The sequence below is a fragment of the Corylus avellana genome, chromosome ca5 (genome assembly GCF_901000735.1).
Source record: "Corylus avellana chromosome ca5, CavTom2PMs-1.0".
In the NCBI taxonomy this organism is placed as follows: Eukaryota; Viridiplantae; Streptophyta; class Magnoliopsida; order Fagales; family Betulaceae; genus Corylus; species Corylus avellana.
Window position 1 is genome coordinate 32,446,560 of NC_081545.1, and position 25,155 is coordinate 32,471,714.

Genomic DNA, 25,155 nt, shown 5'->3' on the forward strand with positions numbered 1-25,155 from the left:
CCCCATATTTATATATAAAAAAATAAAAAATAAAAAAAAAAGGATTTTATATATTTGAATTTTATATTCAGTTTTCTAGATAGTGTTTTAGTTTTATTAGAAAACTGAATACAAAATTCAAATATATAAAATCTAAGCTATACATTTGAATTTCCAGTATTGTCTCTGGTTTTGCATTATACATACAATCTTGCTTAACAGAGTTTTAGTTTTATCTAGAAAACTGAATTAAAAAAAAGAAAAAAAAAAAAGCATCAACAGATAAGGGAAGCAATAAGAAAGGTGATCAACGCAAGGAGATTGAAGGGAAGTGAAGGACTATCGTGAAAGACCAATAATAAAGGATATGTTATAACTATCCATCTTTATTTTTATCTTTATCGTCATCTTATGTTTTCTTTTTAGCATCAGTTATGTTATTTTCAATAAGTTATCATTATTATCTTGTTAATTAGTAGCATTAGTATAAGAAGAAGATATTCCTCTTTGGTTTATCATTGGAGTTTCTATCAATCAATTTCCATTTGTTTCCCTTTTATCGTTGTGGGTTCTTATCAGTTTTCTAGATAAAACTAAAAACTGAATACAAAATTCAAATATATAAAATCAAACTTTAGTTTTATATATATATTTGAATTTTGAACGCCGTGAGCAGCATATCTCGCCCAGGTGGATCTGCTGAGGAAGACAAAGGTACTTCTGAGGGAGAAAAAAAAAAAAAAAAAAAAAAAAGGCTTTCTTGGGAAGAGTAGGAGATAGGGATTGAAGGGTGGAGATGGAAGGGTGGGGATCCAATGGTTGAGGAAGGGATGTGGGTTTTCATGAGTGTCACTTCAGCATAAAATGAGAAAAAAAATTCAATAAAAATCTAAAGATATGAATGCTAGCCTAAGTTAAAGGGATTGAGGGATTAGTTTGAAAATTCAAATTCGAGAGAAACAAAAAAAATTGTTAGAATTTAAAGAGGGACTATTGTTACCTAATATATATTGATTCTTGAATATTGTTATTTGTTGCTCATATATATATATATATAATGTCTTGTAAATAGGCTAATTCACAATCTATTAATATTAAATCAATCGATTTTTTATAAGCAATAAATACAAAATTAGTCTATGTGGTTAGCTTAAATTATATATATATATATAGCCTCTACTCACAAATATCATTCTTTGCAATTGGCAAAACTGTCTTGTTTCCGAAAAACTCAATCCTAATTTGCCCACAATGATATAAATTATTTTTAAACATTAATATGAAAGATGGTAGTAATGCAACTTTAGCAACACAAGTGTACAACACATTTAAGTCCCTACAACTCCAACGATCATTAATATGAAATATCATAAGGAATACAGTTCATATGCCATATCTCGTAACATCATCGTGCAGACTTTTCACGTTGGGCTATTCAGTTCTTTCATTGGTTGCTCGGAATCTTTAGCACCTCCTCCCTCACCTTCACTTAGCTTCTATGCAGAAAATGGTATCCTCAAGGCCATTCTCTGGGCAAGCCAAGGTCTTTCTCGATCCGGGTCAATGTAACCATGCATGAGGAACTGTTCTGCTTCTTCATCTACCAATTCTCTAGCCCATGTGACCCGTTTTGACGAGCAACTACCTGGCCCGAAACACCTGCACATTATTCAGATTTGAATAAGAAAGAGCAAACTATATATAATGTTTTCAAAAAGCTCTTCAAACAATAGGTGCATTTACTCATTTTAATGAGAATGCAGGTGAAGAAGCTGCAGAAGAATTAAAGGAACTACTTTCCTATAGAATCCCTGACATTCAAAAGCTAAGGAAAGTTTTCAATGAGATGTGGGTGATATTCTATAGAGACCCACTAAAGTTAGGAGGAAACATTAAATATTAGATACCTGTATTCATAAAAGCAGGCACTTCTCTCATTCTCTGTTTTGCCCCAGTTATCCCACCCACCATGTTTAATACATGTATCCATATATGTGTATGCAAAGACCACCCTCCCAAAAGGTCCCCATGGTCGTCCAAGACATGCATATGAAGCCCCTCCATTGCCCGTGATCACGCATCTGCATCGAGACAAGTTATCCATAGGTGACACAGATAGAAGCAACTGTATGATTTAGACCAAAAGTTTGAAGGGCGGCAAACGAAAAGGAATAACTACAAAAGCTAGATGAAACCTTGGCCAGCCATGACTGATTTAATATCTTCAAAGAATACATTTGCTACTTCAACCAGGAAAAAAAAATGTAGGAAAGCCATAAAATTTATTTAGCTGTATCAAAAGTGTAATACATTGTATTTACGGCAAGAGGAATGCTAGGTTTACAAAAAATCTTATAAAAAAATTCAATCATGTTGTGCCACATCACTTTGTAATAGTATTTTTTGTAAAATATTTTGTAAACCTAGCATTTCTCTTACAGCAAATAATATAATAAAAAAGAAAAAGAGGAAAAAAGAAATTCAAATTAAATATAAATAGGGGCACCAATCGAGCAACTATCGATGCAAATGCAAAGATCATCAATCTTGAAATGAAGTACCATATGCAACAACTCAGCAAAGTTCTAATGCAGAGAAAGAAAAATCTTAATTTGACTTTTTAACAGCTTATGAAAGCATGGGTCTCAAAAACTTAAGATCTAAACTGGAAATTTTTAAATCAATGTGGGGCATTCATAACATCCCAAAGAATTAAGGAGCATGCAATTATTCTTACTCCCTAATTCAATATTTCAACCCTACCCTCCAAAACCTAAGATTACCATTGGTAGATCAAGTACTAATATCTGGTTCACAATTTAGCTCCATCCGGTGCCCTTTTTCCTCACTCTATAGTATAATTAAATTATTGAGGTTGAAGAGGAGTTTTAAGGTTCCTATGCCACATGTCAAGTTGTCAAACTATTGCAGCCTTACTTGCCTTTTCAGGACTAGCCATGCAAATGAGTTTTAGGTGGTCCGTTAGATCCAAAAATTTAATCCAAGTAACAATTAACATCTACCAGATCTTTTTTTTGTCAATAGACATAATGTGGGCCTCAATATTACCTAAGATAGCCTCTCTAGGCTTTGCTATCGCCCATGACTGGTATATGATTTTGAGGTCTGGGGTTTGGAGTAGACGTGGGCAATAATTAATGGGAACTCTAGAGAAAAGACGACCGCATCATGATGCCCCAAATATAACTTATCAATTCAAAGTATTTGGATCAGAAACCAAGATGTTTTACTGAAGATGATATGGTAAAAGGACTAGTCAATTAAATACCTCAAGAACACATAACCAGTTGTCTCCTGAGAAGATTTCCTGCTTTGTGCAGTTACGAAACCTTCTGCCTTGCAGTGGATATGACAATGCTCCAAGAGAGCAGTGCTATTGCCAAAGATGAAATCCACACTTCCTTCAATATAGCAATCTTTCAGATATTGTTTTCCATAATGCAGGTACAGAGTATCCTGCATAAGAACCATATAAGAAAGTATCCTTTAGGCATAATTATGTCTCAAATAGCTTGTCTAGGTCGTCCTGAAATGAAGAAGACAAACGCAGACAATCAAACAGCACATACAAACATCTAGTTTTCCAGCCAAGAACCTCAGTTGATTCAAGATACAAAGGACTAGATATTGCCAGAAAGCATAGAAGTTGTATATATCATCCACCAATTAGTTGGTTGCTTTAAGAAATTGCATGATATGTAAAATAAACTGTTCATGGAATTGAAAAGTTGTTAGCAATCTAACATCCCAAGAAAATGCTCTGTAAAGTAGTCAACCCACAAAATAACTGAGAATGACGGCATATACCTGCCACCCAAGGAATCTGCAATTATAGAAGGCACATCGATCAGCTGTTACTCTAATTGCCACAGCTTGTCCTGAACCCTACACAAAAGGCAAACAAAAAACGGAGTGTTTGAGTCAATGTTACCACCACTTCAAAGCTTATAGTGACATTAAAAAATTTCAAGCAACCATATTCCATGGAAGATAAATAGTTGAAAAAATTAAAAGCTAATTACAAGAAATCAAGCCTCTAACTATTCAAAACCCAACTATAAATGCACCTTTGCGTATGTTCAAGGCCGCAAAAAAGAATAAATGTTTCCGATATACTCAATCCCAAATAACCAAGAGCACAATGTATTCATAAAACAAATCAAAAGCGTACCCGGACTATAATTTCTAACATGGCCGACGAACTAAAAGCCTCTTTTTTTTTTTTTAATGGTAAGTAAAAAGGCCAGAACTTAACAAATACTCACAGATCAAATTAATATGTGCAATTTTGGTATACCAAAAACCACAATCCATAGATTCCAACTTGCCCATTTCCTAAAAACCCCAAAACTCAGTTTCTACCACATCTACGTGAACACCCATTAGCTAAATTGATCCAGCTAGATCAATAACAAAGATCCAGAAAAGTGAACCAAGAAAAAAATATCGAATTCACTAAGCATTGTCAAAGATTACCTGAGGAGCAGAATTTTCAAAAGTGATATTCTCAGCAATGAAATCCTCCCCTTCCACAATGGTGCTCCCACACCCAAACGTCCCAGTCCCAATCACCCGAGAGGCCTGCAAGACCCATCACCCATCCACAACCCAAAAAATAACAAAAATCTTCTTCAAAAACCCAGAACACACCGTAGTGCGCGACCTTACCTGGTGGTGGTCGATGAGAGAGGCGGTGTTTTGCCAGGTGAGCACCGTGTCCTCAGGGCTGAGACCCGCCAGGGTGATGAAATTCTTGGTCTTGGGCACGTACACTGGCTGCTTGTAGATGCCCGGCGCCACGCGAATCACTGTCCGACGCGTGTTGCCGAGTGGCACCGCGTCTACGGCATCCTGCACCGTCCCATAGTCCCCAGTCCCGTCCTGTGACACCGTTATAACACATGCCGCCATTGATATTGATATTGATATGCTCTGCTCTCCTCTCTCTCTCTAATGGAAATGGGATGGGATTTGGGTTTGCGAATAGAAAGGAAAACGTTAGAAGCAAACAGAATCTATACTTGGATTTCTTGTCTTGTCGAGAAATGAGGAGTATTTTGGCTGGCTTCGTTAAGTAGTAGGTGGGAAATGTTCGTCTGTGGGTGTCCTCTGGTTTGGTTATTCTTTCGTGGTTTCGAGACTTGGAGTGAATATGGACTTTATGGGCCGGTGGGCCCACTATCCTTATCTTAGACCCATCATATTCACTTTTCATGATTGATATGATATTTGTTACTGTTACTGATAGCCTCACCACGCGTCAACACGAGCAAATCGGGTCCTACTGTAGCAAACGACGCCGTTTTGTCGGTCAGCGAAAATTGTCAATCATAAAAGACCATCTCAGATCTCCTCCTTGGTTCATTTCTCAGATCGCTGAAAACCAAACCAAAAAAAAACAAGAAACAATGTCGTATTTCTCACGTGGTGGCGGAGATCACGTCGACGACTTCGACGAGTACGATCCGACGCCGTATGGCGGCGGATACGACATCGTGCTCACTTACGGCCGGCCTCTCCCGCCGTCCGATGAGACCTGCTATTCTCCCTCGTCCACGCCGACCGATGACTTCGATTACGATCGCCCCCAGTACACGTCCTATGCCGAGCCCGCGGCCTACGCCGACGAGGCCCTCGACACTGAGTACAGCAGCTACGCCCGACCCAAGCCTCGACCCGGACGCCCCTCTCCCGGAGAAGGTGGCTACGAAGCGAGGCCTGAAGCGGGTTATGGGTTTCCTCCGACTTCTGGAGTGAACAGGCCCGGGCATGGTGGAGCGCAGTATGGATCGGAGAGACCCGAATCGGAGTACAAATCTGGGTATGGCCGGCAGAGCGAGCATGAGCAGCGACCCGGGTCGGAATATGGATCTGGATATGGCCGGAAGAGTGAGTATGAGCAAGAACCTGGTTCGGAGTACGGAGCTGGATACGGGCGGAAGAGCGAGGATGAGCAGACCGGGTCGGAATATGCATCTGGGTATGGTCGGAAGAGCGAGTATGAACAGACCGGATCGGAATATGGATCTGGGTATGGTCGAAAGAGTGAGTCTGAGCAGCAACCTGTATCGGAATACGGATCTGGGTACGGGCGGAAGAGCGAGCATGAATCAGAATACGGTACCGGGCATGGCCGGAAGACTGAGTATGAGCAGCAAACCGAACCGGAGTATGGATCCGGTTACGGGCGGAAGAGCGAGACTGAAGAGACCGAACCGGAATATGGATCCGGGTATGGCAGGAAGACCGAATATAAGGCTCCGGAATCTGAGTACGGATCAGGCTATGGTCGGAAAACCGAGTATGAGGCACCCGGGTCGGAGTACGTATCTGGGTACGGGCGGAAGCCTGGTTATGGAGAGGAAGAGGGTGGTGGTGGGTATGGTTATGGAGGGAGGAGTGAGAGGCCGAGCTACGGGGATGAACCACCTCCGAGGCCGAGCTACGGGGACGAGCCACCTCCAAGGCCGAGCTACGGGGACGAGCCACCTCCAAGGCCCAGCTACGGGGATGAGCCACCTCCAAGGCGGCCCAGCTACGGGGACGAGCCACCTCCGAGACCCAGCTATGGAGAAGAGCCACCTCGAAGGCCCAGCTATGGGCGGTCCGAGGAGGAGAGCTATGAGAGGCCCAAGTATGAGAGGCGTGATGATGATGAGGATGAGGGTGAGAGGCGCAAGTATGGATATGGTGAAGAGGGAGAAGAGGGCTATGGGCGCAAGAAACATGTGAGCATTTCTGTCCTTGAATCTCCATTTCCTTTTATATATGTTTACTTTGGGACTATAATCTATGATCATTTAGTAGCTGCTTCTTTTTCATAATTTGTGTAGGAAATTATCAAACACATTGGAATCTGCGATATATGGACTTCTAGTTGCAATTCTGTCTTTTCGTTCTTACATATATTTTTGTATGTTGCCTAAAGCTTTGATTATTGAGCTACAAACTATTCTCATTGTTGTGCATTTATAAATCAACAGAGGTGGTAGAACTAATTCTATGTAGGTTGACAGCGAGTGATTCTAGATGGTTGGCATATATGCAATGGAAACAAAAGACACGATCATCAACTTAGACTAGTTATTCTAATTTCAGGACCAGTTGATGATAGTGTTTTAAACAAATTTACACTAGTTGGTGCGCATAAGTCATGAACACCTTTTGATCCCTAAACTCAAATATAGCTGTTGGAATTTTGTTTGTTCCATTAATGTGTTGAGAAATTTTGTATTTATCTGATGATATACTTGCTGAATGTGGCAGGGAGATGATGATGATGGCTCTGATGATGATGATGAGGAGAAGCGCCGTTCTAAGCACCACCACCACCACCACCGCAAGAGCTATGATGATGAGTGATTGCATTGCAGGTTGCCTTGTGAATGTGATTCCTGCCCTAATGATCTACTAAATAAAGGGTGGCGTGACTTCCTTTTGAGTCTTTTAAGTGGTGTGTTGCACTGGTGCAAGTCTTTGAGTATTCTAAACTCTAGACTATTTGGCTGTATAACTCTCGAGTATGTCTGTGTGTGCGCTTCTAAATAAAATCCCAGATAGTTGGGCTGGTGTGTTTTATCATAATTTTTTTTTTTAGCTTGTGATGTTTCATGTTTATGTTTCTATGTTTCATTTTTTTTTTTTTTTTATGTTTATGTTTGGAGTATGTTTCATTTTTTTTTTTTTATGTTTATGTTTGGAGTATGTTTCATTTTTTTTAAACTCTCGAGTATTAAAAACCATTAACAAATAGAGCCAATCTTGTTAAAAAACAAAACGAAAACAGAACAATTGGAGCCAATCTTCGCATATAGGCCATAGGCCATGGCAAAGCAAAACATTTCGGCAGAGACGATGTAGTGGTGGTGCAGGTTTTTGCAGATTGCGTAGATATGGGCATCTTCCCATTGTTGTTGGGTTGGCGGGAAACTGGGTTAGTCAACGGTCAGTGTCTCATTCTAACGGCTTTTTGAAAAAATTGAGGGAGTGACACTTGCAGTTAGTTAATTATATAATATTATCCTGTTCTTCCACCTCAACCAAAATAACTTGAGGAAGAGACTTTTCTTCTCTTACTGTGAGTAGTTATAAAAGTATATTCAATATGCACAATATTTAGTACTCATGGCAATGATTTGCATGGCCCGAAAATTCTAGGGACACAGAATTATTAAGAATTATTAGTTTGTGTTGAAGAACCAACGACATCACAAATCAATCAATTAGCAGCACCATTTTAATATGGACAAACCAAATAGGAATCTACAACAAATAGTTGCTCAAATTGTTAGCTATTATGAGAGAGTTTACGTGGGATTCAATTGCCCAAATAAATTTTAGATTGTCTGACTACCTATTCAGATATCTAGATCTTACATGGACTCTCTCCACTACCTAAATTGCTAGCAATTGCAATTTGGGCAGCTATTAACAATTTAGGTAGTTAGTTACTATGGATCTAAACCCAAGGAACCACTAGCTTCTTGTTCTGCATGATAAAAGTAGTGAATTCGGATATGCAACAATTTGCGGGAATAACACACAAACACAAACCACATAAACCTAAAGATAGCAAGTCGACTCAATGCATTTTGAAAGATATAAATTGGTGATAGTATGTATAGCCCACAAAACATAAAAAACGAAAAATACAAAATATGATCATACAACTAATGAACTAACGACTTAAAAGACAAAATAAGTGTAAAATTGATAGGCCAATGCAAAATTAGAGGAGCTTCTTTCTCTCAAAGAATGCCTTCAGATGCCATAACTGCAAACTGGCAACCGATAAGCAAACCAGGATCGAAAGGAAACTAAAGGTAGCCATCTTGGAGTTAGTTGCTCTGTTAAGTTGTTGCATTTCTTCCTCCCTAGATCATCAAGGACAAAAATACATCAGATATAGCCAAAAGGGAATGATGCCCCTCAGCGAAAACAAATCCAGAACACATATATTTTAGGATCCAAGTTCTTGAGGTAAATGAATTTACAAGGTCAAAGTGCTTAATGCAGGAAAAAAAAAATTTGACAGACTTTTCCCATTTGGCTACAAAGACAGAAAGTGTAGCGAGTTTACATCCCAAAAATTGAATCTTAGATACAAACATCAGAGACGACTCAGTTAGAGAGTATTTTCAGATTCTTAATCTCTCTTTCTATCACAATCCAAGAAAAGTATTTGCATTATTACTCCAAAAGAACTAATCAAAGTTATAATTTGAGCTCTCTAGATTCACTTATATAACTTTGTCTTATCTAATAAGCAACCAATAAGAAACTTAGTACCCATACAACACCTTCACAATCTATCCACTCAATGTGGGACTTAACTTTCCAAGATATCACCCTCATGCGCACACACACCTAAGCCATTGAGATAGCAATACCAATCGTATTTAATGTGTCTTTGCCTGTGAGGATCAATTTGCAGAAAAATGTTACATAAATTACTTAAGCCATTGAGATAGACTTTAATGTGTGTCTTTGCCTGTGAGTATCAATTTGCAGCAAAAGGTTACATAAGTTGCTTTCTTCTTAGAAAAAATATGATAATTTTCCATATTTCTTCTCCAAAAATAAACACATGTAGCACGAGTACAAGTTGAATCAAATGGAGTGCAATATGTTCCTGAATTTTTATTCATGGAGAAATTGTGTTTGTACCTCTCACGAAGATAAAACATCTCATCATGAATGGAAGTGACAGTGTCAAACAATTTCTTCAACTCAAGTTCCATCACCTAGCACAATATATGAAAAAATTTATCAGCAGACCATTTGAAGCATATCTTTCTGTTAGCGGCTTGGATCTGTTATATAACCAAAAAAAATCACTAAATTGAACCAGAACAAGTAAGATGATAATAGGAATATAAGTTTGTAAAAATGTCAACTACTAGTAGCCCAAGTATAGTGAGCTAGAAGAATACATCCTATAACAAGGAATGGGGAAATTTAATTGAAAATATTTTATGCATATTACTAATTTGATACAAAAACTGGGTCTTCCACATCCATGACTAATGACTTGATATCTTTCTGCTTATAAGTCACTGAATTACGAGTTTTATCTTTCCCATTGCAGCCTAAATCATGGACTCTCGTAAGATTACTCAAGTACCATTAACTCCAAAACTGGGAAAAGAAAAAATGATCAAAAGACCACGATATACAAGTACAAAACTGTAAAACAGTGGTATACCGTTTGCAGTAAAACACACTGAAGAGCATGTGTAAGAAGTTATGATTTGTTATACTAGACATTAAAGACTAAAGGAAATATTTAAACACAATATACTGAACACCAAGGAACTTGAGTTTCTTAAATGGAAACAAGCAATCCTTATAAGGCTGTAGCTGTTGTAAAGTGCCTAGTGCCAATTTCAGATATGCATTCTCTCCATTCTGTAACCACAATTTACCAATTCAACCTAGGAAAATTTGCAGAAGCTTCATTCACCAAGTTTTTCACCATATTTAGGAACTAGGAAGTATTACATGTTTGCAAGAGCTGCTGACTATATGAGTTGACATATTTTCATAGGAAGGGCAATGAAGAGGCTCACGACACTAGAAACAAAAGCTTGAGAACTAAGATTTGCTCAGTTTTAAGTCAAAACTGACAACACACACCAGACAAAGCACACCACATAAAACTGTGTTATGTAACATTTGACCGACGAATCAACGCATGCTCGCTGGCTAGAAAATGAGATGACGGAGGTCACGAAACAGTCAACTTCCAACTATTCACAAATGTTTAATGCAATGAAACAGAACATGCAGGAATGTAAATTATTAAAGGCCGCAATTCAAATGAGGGAAGCAATAATTAGAAATGGAGAAAAGAACTAATCTTTATCTAATGAATTAAGCAATAACCAAAAAAATAACTTTTCCTATCACTCTCACATCCAAGACAAATATTATGCAGCAGTAACACCATAATTTAAAAGTCAACAAGATAGCAACTCCTTAAATGGCAACCAATCTCAAATGGCGCCAAAGACAAATGAAAACCAAATTAACGAACGACTGAATAGTCACTCACTTCGATCTGCCCTTTCTTAGCAACCTTCGACCAGTCTTTTGCTGCAACGCCAGTCCTCCAATCGAAATCAACCGTCACTATCACTGGGGGCTTATGATCAGGCGCCCAAAAGCAAGCTGAATAATCACCAGATTCAGCAGCAGTAAATGCAAAATTACCCTCTTCCACATGATCCCCATAGTGATAACTGCTACTGTGGGGCGAGGTCACCTAACAACAACCCCAATCACTTCCACATTAATCCCCCCCCCAAACCAAGCCCAAGAATTAAACCTTGTTTTCACATCAATATCTGCAATTCAAGAAAAGAAAAAAGAAAAAGAAAAACAACCCACTAAAATTTGTACAATACAATGAATGAAAATGCATTCCATTTCAGTGGATAATAACTTACAAAATTTATCTTTTTTACATCTATCTACCCAAAAATAATAATAATCCAAAATTGAGGAAAAAAAGAAAAAGGAAAATGGAAAACACTCTGCATTTGACATATACAGATTAGGAAATATAGACACAGATCCACATATAGAAAAATAGAAACAACTTGGGTTTTTGACGGCATTACCCGGACAGTGATCTTGTGGGTATCAGGAACAGGAAACCCTTCATTGGGATTGATGACGTTATACTTTCCCACGGTCATGGCGTTGCTCTTGATGTCCTCCGATATGCATTTTGAGTTGCCCGATCCCAGGTCGAAACGCATCGAATGCGCGGACATTGTCAAAATTAGTCCTATGCTTACAATTAGATGCAGATGTACCAGTAACTCAGACATTACGTTCAGAAGAAAAATGAAACAGAGAACCTTAAATTTTGCAAAGCATTGGGTGTGGAGCTTAAAGCTTCTTCTGGGATTCTAAGGTTGTGTTTGATTTTTGTGAAGTTCTTTTTCTCGCAGCAAATTAACGACTGGATTAAGGTAAGGATCTGCTACAAAGTAATAATATCTGTAAACCAATGAAATTTTGCCATGACTTAATATAATTCTTTTTGTTTTTGTTAATCATATAGTTTGTCTAAAACCACGTGAATTGAGGAATCAATAATTAAAAATGTGTGCAAATGATTTAGATCTATAGCGTTTTTTTTTTTTTTTTTACATGGATTTAGATCTATAGTGTTTTTTTAAAGTAAATCAGCCATAAAGTTTGGTTATGTCAATTGATAATGGTTAATGGTTGTGATTCTACCACGTATGCGTTAAAAGATTTCATCTTTTAGTGAACAGTCGCAAGCATGGGCCTCGTACAGTCCTACCCATGGAGAAGGATCCTCTCCTTGGACCGGAGGGTATCCAGTCCGGTTCCTGTATTATCAGGGGCATTATTGTCTAATTTTTTTTTTTTATAACAATAATGCCCCTAAATTAACAAGGACCGGACGTCTGGACCCCTCCTATCCAAACGGATTGCAGAAAATCTCAATCCCCTAACCATGGCCTCTTAAAATTATGGCTGATAATTTTGACACAACTTGACAATTTGACACAAAATTATCATATTTGGGTTTATCTTAAACGGATTTGAGTTATAAATGGGTCGACCCGTTTATTTCGTGTCTGGCGAGTTGTGTCACGGGTCACCCGCGGATGACTCACCAGACACGGTTATAATTTAATTAAAAAAAAAATTGAATTTTGAATTTTAGTTTTTTACCCATTCTCACATGACTCATTCTTATCAGCTAGAAACTCTAACTCTGTTCACAATGGATAGTTCAATCGGCTGTAGACTATGCCTAATAAAGCGACGGTCACTAATTCAAATCTCTCATCCCCTTCCCTTACGTGGACTTGTAAAAAAAAAAAAAAAAATCTCTAAGTCTTCATTCATGCAATTTCACTTTTTCCACCATTTTCTCCTTTCTTTTTCTTCTCTCTTATTTTTTCCTCTACCGACAACAACATCACCCACCCCCATCTCCTTCATATGTTTTTTTTCCTTTCTTTTTTCTCTTTGTTCTTCTTGCTCATCCTCCCACAGATCCACAGCCCCACCTTCTCTCTCCCTCTCAAGAGACACAGACGTACTCAGACTCAAGACACCTCCTTCTTGCTCCCACCTTCTCTCTTTCTTGCTCTCACAGAACTTACTCTTGACGCATCCTTTTTCTCTCCACCGCTATTAGCATATTACCCACAAAGCTATACACCAACATATCTTTCTTCTACAAAATCATAGAAATTTCCTTCTTTTTTTTTAAATAAAAAAATAAACGGGTCATGTCGGGTGACCCGTAAAATTGCCGTGTCGTGTCCGAATTTGGTGGAGCCGAACCATTAGCTAAATGGATTGTGTTTGGGTTTACCTTAAACGGGTGGCAATTCATAAACGAGTCAACTCCCCGACCCGTTTTGCAAGCCTTACTCAAAATAGAGCTCTGTTGGGCAAGTTAGGATGGAAAATTATTAACCAAGAAAACCTTCTGGCAAAATTCCTCCATAGAGGTGTTTAGGTTTTATATTGTGTAAGCAAATTCTAGTACTAAAATATGGGTCATTTGGATTGTCTTTAATAGTAGTTGAGTTAGGATGAGTCTGGTTCAAGAATTCCGGTTTATAAAAACTCGCATGATCCTTGCTCGATCTACGCTCGAGCGAAGAAGTTTGATTAAGTATTCGAGACTTTGTTCTACTCCCGCTCGAGCAAACTAGTTTTTTAAAAGTTTAAACAAATAGTTCATTTTTCGCTCAAACTATCGTTCGAGCCACTTTTCGATAATTGTAATTCTCTTTTTAATAAGATTCATTGTTTAACCCAAATTGTAATCTTACCAATATATAGAAAATGACCCTCTCCATTTCAAATCCTATCAATTTCCTCCATTTAGAAAATAAAACTTGAAAACCTTGAAAAGAGAGAAAAAGCCTAAATTTCCGGATCGGGATCCTCTTCAGTCCATTATGGATTGGAGGGTATCTAGTTCATAGTTAGGTTTTCTTTAAAGAAATCCTAGCATCACAAATATGCCTCGTGTACTCTGAATAAAAAATAATAAAATATGAATTGAAACTTAAAAAATAAATAATAATAATAAAGATGGTGGCCAGCAACCCCATAGGGGGTGACCGGCCACCATGGTTGGACCTGGGGTTGCTTCGACCACCTCAGACCAGCTTTAGCGGTGGTCCGGGCACCCCCAATAGCCAAAATAAAAAAAAAATAAAAAAAATTTAGGATTGAAATTTGGGGGTGGTCCGGCCACCCCAGATCCAACCGTTGTGGCTGGCCACCCCCTATGCGGTTGCCGGCCACCATTTTTTTAATTTAATTTTAGTTTTTATTTATTTTTTAAGTTTTAATTAATATTTTATTATTTTTTATTAAAAGGACATGTGGCATATGATCCTGTTACCAAGCTACCATGAATCCTTAAGTATTTCTTGAGTGTTGGCATTGGCTGATTAGCTCATCAAAGCGAATGAGTTTTTATAAAAGAAGGTCAGAGTTCTATAAATGCTATAAGTGGTAGAAATGCTATCCTTTTCTAGTTGTCTCATTAATTCTGTTGCTAATGCTTTACTCTTCCTTTTCCTGCTTTTCGTGGCCAGTTTTGGGGTGCCTCTAAATGCCTACAAGCTAGCTACCAGATGAGTGGTACTGCATTTTGGGTTGGCAACAAGCATTTATTTTTTCTGGTTGGGCAAGAAACGTTTTGAATACTATCTAGCAATCAATCTGATTGAAATTGTAATCATCACAAGCTAGCTAGATGAGTGGATTCAAATTCTACCATTTGTAACCAAAAAAAAAAAAAAAACTACTAGATTTGTGAATTTCTTGACGTTTTTCTACACACCATTATTTAGTAGTAGTGCAAATTTTATAGGGGAAAAATATAAAAAGCCCCCTAAACTACTTTCATGTGACATAAAGCGATTTGTAATTTAGGCTAATTACTTGACTAATTATTTATTTATTGCAATTTTTTTTTTTTTGTATTTATTCGCCCATTGGTTTGATTTTTTTCTTTTTAAAAATTATTATTATTTTTTTATAATTATTTTATTATCTAAAAGAATAGCGGTATTATAAGAATATAAAAAAATAAGTGATATTTTTTATACATTTTGATAGTTTAATGAGTTACTTTAATACATTTCGAACATTGTTGGACTTTATCGCAAGTGACTATTAATTTGACAGACTTTTTTATATTTTCCCCCATTTTATAGGCCTACAACTCCTACAGCTTTTACTATATAGTCTCTTGTAAATTTGTGGCTGGCTGACGTCTATATGAATCAGTATAGGGGCATGGTTATTGATATGGTTGACTCTATAAACTTTTTGGTGGTTAATTAGGTGAAGAAAAACAATATAAAAGTTTAGCCAATAACCAAGAACAGATGAACAACCAAGACATATACTGTGTATTATATTTACGTATTTTATTTCTTGGCGTATTCACCATAAAAGATCCAAAAAGAAGCACGTCAATGCATTATAAGTCTTCTTGGTCACTAGGATACACTAATCTGCAAAAGCAGTTTTGAAAGAAGATGAAGTTCGGGAAAGAATTCGTGTCACAGATGGTGCAGGAATGGCAAGAAGCATACATGGACTACAACTTTCTCAAAACAGTGTTGAAAGATATCTTGCGGTTCAAGCAGATCAGAAATGCATCAACACCAATGGCATCAACCTCACGAGGACCTCTGAAAAGAAGGGTGTCCCTCTACAGAGCATTTAGTGGGCTTACGAGCCGGTGCAGAAGCTCTCCGAAGACGAACGAGGATGAAGTAATTCTTGTAAATGCAGCACAGCAAGAGGGATCAGAAGGGAACTACCAAACCATGTTCCTCATGTCCTCGGATGTCGGGGGAGAGTACGAGCTTGTGTTCTTTAGGAGGCTTGATGATGAGTTTAATAAGGTCATTAACTTTTACAAAATGAAGGTGGAAGAGGTAATGGAGGAGGCAAAGGAGTTGAGTAAGCAGATGGATGCTTTGATTGCTCTTCGAATTAAGGTTGAAAATCCGGTGGTGGAATTCGATGGAGCCGATGCCAAAAATCTTGCAACCAATGAGGTTTCCTCACCTTCGTCTTTGGTTAGAAAAACTGGTAAGGAGGAAAAAGGACCATTCTTGAGCAACATTGGCATATATATATTTTTTACTTTCTTTTCTGTCTTTGTGTTTAGTTTAGTACAAGAACAAGTAAACCATAGAATAATTAAGGAGGAGAATAAACCTTAAACCCTAATATGGAGATTTCTTTTTTAAAAATATTCTAACAGGATGAGAGTAATTTTTTTTTTTGTATTGAAAAGGGTTACATTCATTCAAAGTTCACAATTCTGTTCTCAATTTGAAGGAAGGTCGCATATGGATGTGATTCAAGAAGTTGAGATGAGCAGTGAAGGACGTTTGGAAGATGAAAAACGAGAAGACAAAGTAGAAAAAGCCGGTGACCGGAGGAATAGCAATGGAAAGAAGGTGGAAATCCGGGGTTTTAGGCCAGCTTCATTAGAAATATTGGATCATGTAAAGATCAATGTCACACCTGAGACTCCAGTATCTACTTTGAAAGGCATCCTCATGATGAGTTCAAATTCGGACTTGTCATTCAGCAAGAGAGAGCTGAGGAAAGCAGAGGAACAAATGACAAAGGCTTTTATTGAATTCAATAGAAAGCTGCTACTTCTGAAGAGCTACTGGTAACATACATAGCGTTCTTCAATTCTCATTAGGTTAACAACAATGTGATTTTTCTTTTCTGTGTTGTTTGTGGAGTTTAACTGACCCTAGGGCTAATCAATGTAACAGCTTCTTGAATCTATTGGCTTTTTCAAAGATCATGAAGAAGTATGATAAGGTCCAAAATTTCTATTTCTAGTTCATCAATCTAAAACTGCAAGTTTTTGTTCCTAGTGTACTAACTTTATAAGCACAGATCACATCAAGGAATGCATCTAAGACTTACATGGAAATGGTGGACAAATCTTATCTGGGTAACTCTGATGAGGTTAGTGATAATTCGGGAAGTTCAGCTTAAGGTCCAAAAGCTTAAGCCGATAGAAAATGGTAGACTTAATCATTTAAATTATATTCTAATGGATTCTATTCTGAAACTTTGCCTTCTTGTCCATCTTGTGCCTCCACAGATTAGTAGACTCATGGAAAGGGTAGAGATTACCTTCATTAAGCACTTTGCAAATGGAAATCGCAGAAAAGGAATGAAGATTTTAAGACCAACAGCCAGAAGGGAAAGACATAGAATTACGTTTTCCTTGGGTAGGATGTGCAAGCAGAAGCAAATGTTTTGAATGAAAAACACAGATTAGCTATCCTCTATGCTCGCCAAAAATCAATCTATATAAATCCTCTGAAATTTTCAAAACCTGCAGGTTTCTTCTCTGGCTGGTCACTTGCACTAGTAACAGCTATTGGTGTGCTTGTTCATGCAAGAGGTATTCTGAAGAGTGAGAGCGAGGGGCGTAGTCGGTATATGGAAAACATATTTCCTCTTTACAGGTAAGTTCCAGGTGTAGAAGTAAAAGCTTTTCTCATATGTATCCATGTGTAATGAAAATTTTCCTCCATAAAAATTGCAAACTGAAATTATTCAGTATAATAATGTTGTTGCACATTTTTGCAGCCTTTTCGGATTCATTGTCCTACATATGCTCATGTACTCTGCAAACATATACTTCTGGAGGTGTTATAGAGTCAATTATCAATTTATTTTCGGCGTTAAGCAAGGAACAGGGTTGGGTTACAGAGAAGTATTTCTTCTTAGTACATGTCTTGCTCTGCTGGCATTGACTGGTGTCATCTCAAATTTAGATATGGAGATGGATCCAAGAACAAAAAACTTCGGAAGCTTAACTGAACTAGTCCCTTTGGGCCTACTTATTGTAAGCTTAAGTACAGAATCTAAATTGTAACAAAATTTGCCTGATGAGCATGAACTACTGATCCTTCATTGCAGGTTGTGCTTCTTACAATGTTCTGTCCTTTCAATGTCGTATACCGTTCAAGTCGCTTCTTTCTCATCCGATCTGTGTTTCGATGTCTTTGTGCTCCTCTTTACAAGGTAGTGGGAATGAGAATTTCACTTCCTCTGACATAAAAACACTAGTTTAATCTTCTCCTTTTTCCACCTGCAGGTCACCCTCCCAGACTTTTTCTTGGCAGACCAGCTAACTAGCCAGGTTAGACATCATGTTTCAACATATTGATACTTGTCATGCTTTTGAGTTACTTTGTACTACATGGTAGATTACTTCAAGATCGACAATATTAGCTTTCTTCATCATGAAAGCTCCTGGTGAATATTTTCACATAGATTAGCAAATAGATTTTGATAGAAAGTGACTGCTCTGAAGTAGTGCTTCTCTCCACATTTTCATTAACATTGTTTCTTGATGCAATATTATATCCATATAATTCCTTGCTTGTAGTTTTTCTTTGACTCACCTTTTTTATGTATTAGAGATACAGACAAGAAGTGTAAATTCTTTCGTTTTTTTTCACTGTCATATAATTTCAGGTGCAGGGCTTCAGAAGTTTGGAATTCTATATTTGCTATTATGTTTGGGGTGACTTCAAAAAGAGATCAAACAAGTGCCTTGAAAGTAATGTTTATCAGAGTTTCTATTTCATTGTAGCACTCATTCCATACTGGACCCGTTTCGTTCAGGTAGACTATGGTGATGCATACATTTCTGGCAGCAATTATATATAGTGCTATCATCTTTAATGCATATGGAAACAGTTTTGCTCACAACAGTCTAATGTTTTAGAGCCTTCGACGCTTGCTAGAAGAGAAAGACGTAATGCATGGGCTCAATGGGCTGAAGTTCTTCTCAATAATTATTGCAGTTGCCATGAGGACAAGTTATGATTTGAAAACGGGGATGACTTGGAAGATCATAGCTGCAGTCAGTTCAGGTGTTGCAACAATTGCTGCTACATATTGGGACATTGTCATAGATTGGGGTCTTTTGCGAAGGAGTTCCAAAAACCCCTGGCTAAGAGATAAACTCCTTGTTCAGAACAAAAGTGTTTACTTTGCAGCTATGGTGAGAATATAAGTGACTATGGTTAGATTTCTTTTGCAATTTCATTTGGGTGGTGATTGTAGCTGTTGGAGGAATATTCAAGTTCAAGTCTTCTACTTTTTTAGCTAAAAACTTTGGGTAATGCCAACTGCAGGTATTGAACGTTCTACTGAGACTTGCTTGGATGCAGTCAGTCTTGGGTTTTAGGGAAGCTTCTTTCTTGCATAGAAAGGCCTTGGTTGCAATAGTTGCCTGCTTGGAGATCCTTCGACGTGGCATTTGGAATTTCTTCAGGTATGCTATACTCAATCCCCCAACTAGTTATTAGCACACATCTACAACTAAGTGATTTGTTATTAGCAAGGGAGTCTAGTAATTTGGGTATAACTCAAGATCTAAAGCACCCACGAGCGTATGCATACATGTGCAGCAATATTAGATGTTATCTGTGTGATAATATGCACTTGTGTAACTTAGAAGCCATTCTCCCAGAAAAGAAAAAAGAAAAAAAAAAAAAAATAGAACTTGCTTATCAAACCTGTGATAAGCAAGTTTCCTTGTTAGAAAAATACCACATGCAAATATACTGCTAAAAATTCTTTATGCATTGTTAAATTGTTTCACAAATGCTTACGTAAAAACCTGGAGGGACCTGCCTTGAGCATAGACACAAAAGCTCAGCTGCTCAGGGCACTCCGGGGCTTCAAATCCTCCTCATATCATATGCCTAACAAGAATTTGATGTTAAATTAATCAGATTGGAGAATGAACACTTGAACAATGTTGGCAAGTATCGGGCATTCAAGTCAGTGCCCCTACCTTTTTACTATGACAACGATGAAGGCAAAGACATATAGACATATACAGCACGGAAGAATGAAGGTTATCATTATTCATATATGTAAGAACAGAAAGATAAAACGGGAAATTAAATGCTTCTACGGTGCGTTATCGAGTCGCTTTCTTTAAGAAGTTATTTGCCATCACCAATTGTAATGAATCGGTATGCACTGGGTTACAACATTTATACACTAATTTTGAAAACCCTTCTAATAATATATGGCAACAATTCCTTCTGTTTTTACTCTTTTTTGTTGTTGTTGTTGTATTTTCTTGATTTATGAGTGAAATTGAAATGCCAGATAAGGAGAGAACAATAAGAAAAAAAGTATAGTGATGAACTCTTATGTCAATACACAGAAATGGATTTGACTTCAATGTGCAGAGCTCGACAGTGAAATATGCAGCACGTAAAAATTATAGAAATTGAAACAACAATAAATAGTTTAGCATTGCGGAGTGCCCAACTTCCATATATACTTTGGAACAAGTGATTAGAATTAGATGGTTAACATAATCCTATCAAATCTTTGCCTTAATTTAGTATTTTCCTAGCGTCAAAAAGCCAAAAAGAAATTGTTTTTCCTTGCTAATTCTTAGATTAAATCCTTACTAGATAAATTGCCTTCAACCCATGTTGGTTCAAAGTATTATGCTCCATTAGCACCAATAATAGAACACTACATGCTCCATGTGTAACACTCCGGTTTTATATTAGGAAGATGAGCAGAAGCTCACATAGAGTGAGTAGTTTATAAAGATAGTCATGGGTACTAAGTCTTACATTGCCTAGTTAATAGGTGAAACTAGGCTTTATAATGAATTCTTAAAAAACTCCAAAATGACTAGTTCTTTTGAGATAATAGCGCAGATGTAGCTAACACTTTTTCCTGAGTTAGGAGAAAAAAGAAGAAAAATGCCATCTATATCGAAGCATTAGACCCTCATTATGGCTATAATTGTTGTTTGAAGTAAATAACTGACCAAGATCCTAACTACTTTTTAGTTGAATTTGTCAAACCACCGGACAATTTATCAGTGTTATTTGCGAAGACATACATGTTCACTAATGAAAATTATGAAATCTTCCAATTAAAGCTTTCAATTCAATTCTACACAAGCCTACCCCGAACATTCCAATTACAGTTTATTAGGTTGTGGAACTGATTGTGCAGAGAGGCAAGGAGACCTCTTATTCAGTTCCAACCTGTAACAAGAAGCCAAAAGAAGATTCACAATAGCAACTGCAGAGACGAACTCTTTTACACAGAATGGTAATCCTCTTGATCACCCTCTTCCCCATTATTCAAGGAGGCTGAAGAGTTTGCAGCAGAGTTTTCAGCAGTTACTGCACCTGTACCCTCATCATCCTGGTTTCTAAAGTGGGATGACAACGACCATGGATTGGAGGTGGAGCTTGCTTTCTGAAGGCCTTTTATGGCTTTCATTGCAGCGAGAGTGCCACGGTATAGATCCACAGATTCCTCTCCAAGAGATGATGATGTCTCGGGTGAGATATTTGTTGCATTACACGGTGGTGGTTTTGACTGGTCTTGTGCACAAGGATTAGATTCAATGACTTCCGCTTCTAATGGGAAAAGGAGCTCAAGTTTTTCCTCACATCCACGGACTAATCTTGTGACATGTTCTGTTGTAAAGAAAGGTTGACGAAGGGCAAGTTGTGTAAAAGATAGACGCAACAGTCCGCCAGTTCGTTTGTCATACTTCTTCAAGATCTTAACCAACCCTAACAAGCAGAATGGAAATGGTTTAAGAAAGTGACAACTTACACCACCCTTATTGGGCACTAGGGAAAAAAAAAGTTGATGAATTCACAAAGCTAGTATTCCTTAGTAGCATTATGTCCCATTGAATAGTGAGCAAGCCCTTACCAACCCCAGTTAAATTTAGAAGAGAAATAAATCTAGCAGATGCAATACCTGCAAAATTTAAGGAGCTATAGTTTTTCAGAAGAACCATTTCCCCATGGATGGTGACGAAGTCCTTCCGAATCTCCATAGTTTCTTCACTAAATTCACTCTCTGATGTAAAAACTCTGCCTTTGCTGCTCTTCTCCATGACTCGGTCTATTCTTTCCTTTAGCTCCTGTTAAAAATTGCAAAAAAAAAAAAGAAAAAAAAAAAGAAGAGCCAATAAAGAGTAATGCATGCTATATACTTGGGAGGTACCTTGTCATTCTAGACTAAGAGAAGTTGATACTTCATGCGTTAAAAACTAAACTAAGAGAAAGAAGCATCACCCAGCTTAACAAATATTCTACCCAAAAGGAAGAAAGAAAAAAATAAAAAACTTCACAACACATTACAAAAGGCTGCATTTAATCCTCGTGTCATATTTAATATCTTCTAAGAAACTTCATTGCAGACATAGATCTACTGTACTGTCTGTGCTGACAACACATGAGACTAACAATTTATTACTAGAAGAGAAAATCAACTGATTGAACGAAGGACTTGCAAAACTGGAGCAAAAGTAAAATAGCAGTAGTAGTACCATTGCCATAAGCCATCATAGCCCATTATACAACTTGAACATGATAAACAATAGCGCCATGTGTGAGTCACACTCTATGTGACATAATTTTCTATCAAATTATTGGTGGGGAATATGTAGTCATGTGTGTGGTTCTAAGTTGGGGCATATAAAAAACGTGCACGAAAGGAACCACAATGAGGAGTCTGACTAAACTCAAGAACATAATATATGCACTCATGTTTGAAAATCATCTTGAGTCCAAATTTTCCAAGTTAAGACTAGTGTAACTACAGTAGGTTTTATGGTTCCCAAGGAAGATGGTTGTGGAACCATAGGAATCATTTTTTTTTTCATTTATTTCATCAGATTCAGAAGAAATGAGAAATCTTGAGACATCAACAAGACTACCTAAACTCCTGATAATCAAAATCTTCTTCATAGCTTCTAGTTGGACATTTATTCTCAAGATTCTGGAAGGCATATATATTGAGCTCCATTATCATCAATAACTGCAATAGGACTTCTTCATAGGGTCCTACATACAATCCAAAAAATCATATACGATACCCATCCCCTGTAAATTAAATAAAATCAAATTTGCAGGATGATCTACTGGAGTAGCTCAATTTGGTAAAAAAGTTTTTATCCGATCATGAAGACTGAATGCATGGAAAACTTTCGAACTAAAGACCACTGCCACAATATAAATATGTTAGCTAGACACTTAAATTGGCTTTCACAAAATATATTTTGATGGCGTGATTAAGTCACTCAATATGTATAGTGGGACTGCCAAATCAACAACTACTTGGCACTTAGAAGCAACGGAAGAAAGGAATTCAACGAGACTGGCTCCATATATGGCTCTTTAAGATGGCTAATATTTGCAATATAAATTAGAAGACAGAAAACAAAAAGGATAATTATAATAATAAAGACTGGTTGTTCTGAAGCTATCACACAGCCAATCACTTAAACGATAAGACCTCCATAATGCTTTTGAGGCCTACTCAAACAGTGAGCCTGTCAGTACTGATTTAGCAAAACTGAGGTCAACAGAGCCTTATATACCAACTATTTGTATTTAGCTGCTGAAATCCTCTTTCACCTATCACAGAAAGTATATTTTCTGTTATTTAAAGGCACCATATATCTCCCACTAACTCAACCCATATTCTTATCTATTGATCATCTTGCCGTTATTGCACTCTCAACTAAAATTACATTGATATGCATTACTATATAATTCACTCATTTTCTTTATACATGGCAAAACCAACTGAAAGAACCATCTCTCATCTTTTCTTCCACTTAGGGTTCTTCCAACCACAGGCATCAATCTCAAATGTATATTCCAACACACCATTCTGCAGGCATATTATATCCGGAGTGCTCAACAATCTACAATATCAAACACGGCATACTTTACAACCCGCCTTATTTAAATTTCGCTTTGATTAGGTAATTTTCAATAAATCACACAACAGTCAGCTCTCTACTTCATCTACGTTACTCTAATCAATACATAGTAACTTCTCCAATCTCCCCCACTCCTACAACTAACGAAGATGACAAAGGTCACTTTCAAATGCCTTTCACTTCTATTTAGATTCCATACAATCAATATATTTCTGACCAGCTTATCATAATAAAACCTTTAGATTCTCTTTAAGATTTTGCAAATTCGAATTAGCCAAAACGGTATCAAGCAGTACATAATTTACGTTTCTCGCTTTCCAATGTAAAGGGTTTCAAGCAAACTTCAACAATCCAACATTCTAATCGGTTAAAAACAAAAAACTTGCAAATCCCAGTAAAAAAAAAAAAAGCAGAAGAAAGAGACAAAATGAGAAACCTGAAAGCGTATGACGAACTCTTCCTCTTTATTAACGTAGAAATCATTGAACTTGTCGAGCTCTTCTTTGAGAATCTGAATGAACCATTCTTGGAGGTCCAGCAAGGTGGGCTGTTTGTCAAGGCCACCAGTATCGATGTTAGGAGGAAGATTGATATCTGGGGTGGTGGGGTTGGGAAAGTGGCGCTTGAGGAGCTTCTTGAGGGGCTTGTAGCAGAGGAATTTGTCCCTCCATTCCGGAAGGGTCTCCTCTAGGTGGGTTGTGAACTCCTTCCCGAACTTCATGATTATCGCCTTACTGATCAGGTTGTACTGTAATATCAATGGTGTTCGCTCGCTGTGGTTGATTTCTGGCTAAGCAGAAATACTGCGCGTCATGTGCCCAACAGGTGCTTGTGTTTGTGTATATATGCGAAAAACAGAAAGAGATGAATCATAAAGCGAAAAGGGTGAGAAGGAATTTTGGAATATATGGAAGTGGATGAGAACGAAAAGACCGAGCACCGATAGCATAGTATTTGCAAATTTTGCTTTCATCTGCTTGTGCCTTTAGAAGGTCATACTCACATCATCGCTGATGCTCTCATTGGATGATAGGAATCTTTTTTTCTTTAATTATAATTTATTTTTATTATTTTTTTGTGAATAAAAACAATAATCCAGCCTGCAGCTAACGAATAACGATCTAATCAATCTTTTAGAGGTGATGATCTCTCCCACAAAACAGAAAATGCCGGCAACAGGTGACCCAAAAGAGGCAAAGTTTTAAGGACAGAAGAAAGAGTACGTACGATCCTATGATCATAGGTTTTCTTTGATTAACGTAATTTATAGGGGTTCTAAATCCTTCCACTGTATCTGACATGTTGTAAAAGAAGGCCACGAACATGGCATTTAAATA

General features: G+C 37.5%; 5 protein-coding genes across 6 annotated transcripts; 2 read left to right on the forward strand and 3 right to left on the reverse strand.

Moving 5' to 3' along the window:
- Positions 1-1,231: 1,231 nt before the first annotated feature.
- LOC132180535 (pectinesterase 31) lies at positions 1,232-5,112 on the reverse strand. The gene is made up of 6 exons (XM_059593404.1): positions 4,669-5,112; positions 4,477-4,581; positions 3,808-3,885; positions 3,269-3,456; positions 1,887-2,060; positions 1,232-1,638 (listed from the first exon to the last, which is right to left on the reverse strand). Exons 1-6 carry the CDS (start codon positions 4,909-4,911, stop codon positions 1,476-1,478), a joined length of 951 nt encoding a protein of 316 aa, XP_059449387.1. The 5' UTR covers positions 4,912-5,112; the 3' UTR covers positions 1,232-1,475.
- A 234-nt stretch (positions 5,113-5,346) lies between these two features.
- On the forward strand, positions 5,347-7,584 carry LOC132180534 (uncharacterized protein At5g39570). Its single transcript, XM_059593403.1, has 2 exons — positions 5,347-6,728; positions 7,267-7,584. Exons 1-2 carry the CDS (start codon positions 5,409-5,411, stop codon positions 7,360-7,362), a joined length of 1,416 nt encoding a protein of 471 aa, XP_059449386.1. The 5' UTR covers positions 5,347-5,408; the 3' UTR covers positions 7,363-7,584.
- A 992-nt stretch (positions 7,585-8,576) lies between these two features.
- Positions 8,577-11,973, reverse strand: LOC132182416 (transmembrane emp24 domain-containing protein p24delta9-like). The gene is made up of 4 exons (XM_059595654.1): positions 11,622-11,973; positions 11,054-11,263; positions 9,667-9,743; positions 8,577-8,873 (listed from the first exon to the last, which is right to left on the reverse strand). Exons 1-4 carry the CDS (start codon positions 11,832-11,834, stop codon positions 8,729-8,731), a joined length of 645 nt encoding a protein of 214 aa, XP_059451637.1. The 5' UTR covers positions 11,835-11,973; the 3' UTR covers positions 8,577-8,728.
- A 3,566-nt stretch (positions 11,974-15,539) lies between these two features.
- Positions 15,540-20,139, forward strand: LOC132181086 (phosphate transporter PHO1 homolog 9-like). 2 transcript variants are annotated; one of them, XM_059594150.1, is made up of 13 exons: positions 15,540-16,122; positions 16,375-16,717; positions 16,827-16,875; positions 16,954-17,025; positions 17,165-17,294; positions 17,408-17,534; positions 17,659-17,917; positions 17,992-18,096; positions 18,170-18,214; positions 18,553-18,702; positions 18,806-19,084; positions 19,218-19,357; positions 19,821-20,139. In XM_059594150.1, the coding sequence occupies exons 1-13, from the start codon at positions 15,561-15,563 to the stop codon at positions 19,918-19,920; spliced, it is 2,361 nt and encodes a 786-aa protein (XP_059450133.1). In that variant the 5' UTR covers positions 15,540-15,560; the 3' UTR covers positions 19,921-20,139. The 2 variants fall into 2 exon arrangements, with proteins under 2 accessions (XP_059450133.1, XP_059450135.1); XM_059594152.1 differs by having other exon boundaries at positions 16,038-16,122; positions 16,379-16,717.
- An 831-nt stretch (positions 20,140-20,970) lies between these two features.
- On the reverse strand, positions 20,971-24,778 carry LOC132182359 (SPX domain-containing protein 4). Its single transcript, XM_059595588.1, has 3 exons — positions 24,255-24,778; positions 21,844-22,009; positions 20,971-21,650 (listed from the first exon to the last, which is right to left on the reverse strand). Exons 1-3 carry the CDS (start codon positions 24,537-24,539, stop codon positions 21,166-21,168), a joined length of 936 nt encoding a protein of 311 aa, XP_059451571.1. The 5' UTR covers positions 24,540-24,778; the 3' UTR covers positions 20,971-21,165.
- Positions 24,779-25,155: the final 377 nt, after the last annotated feature.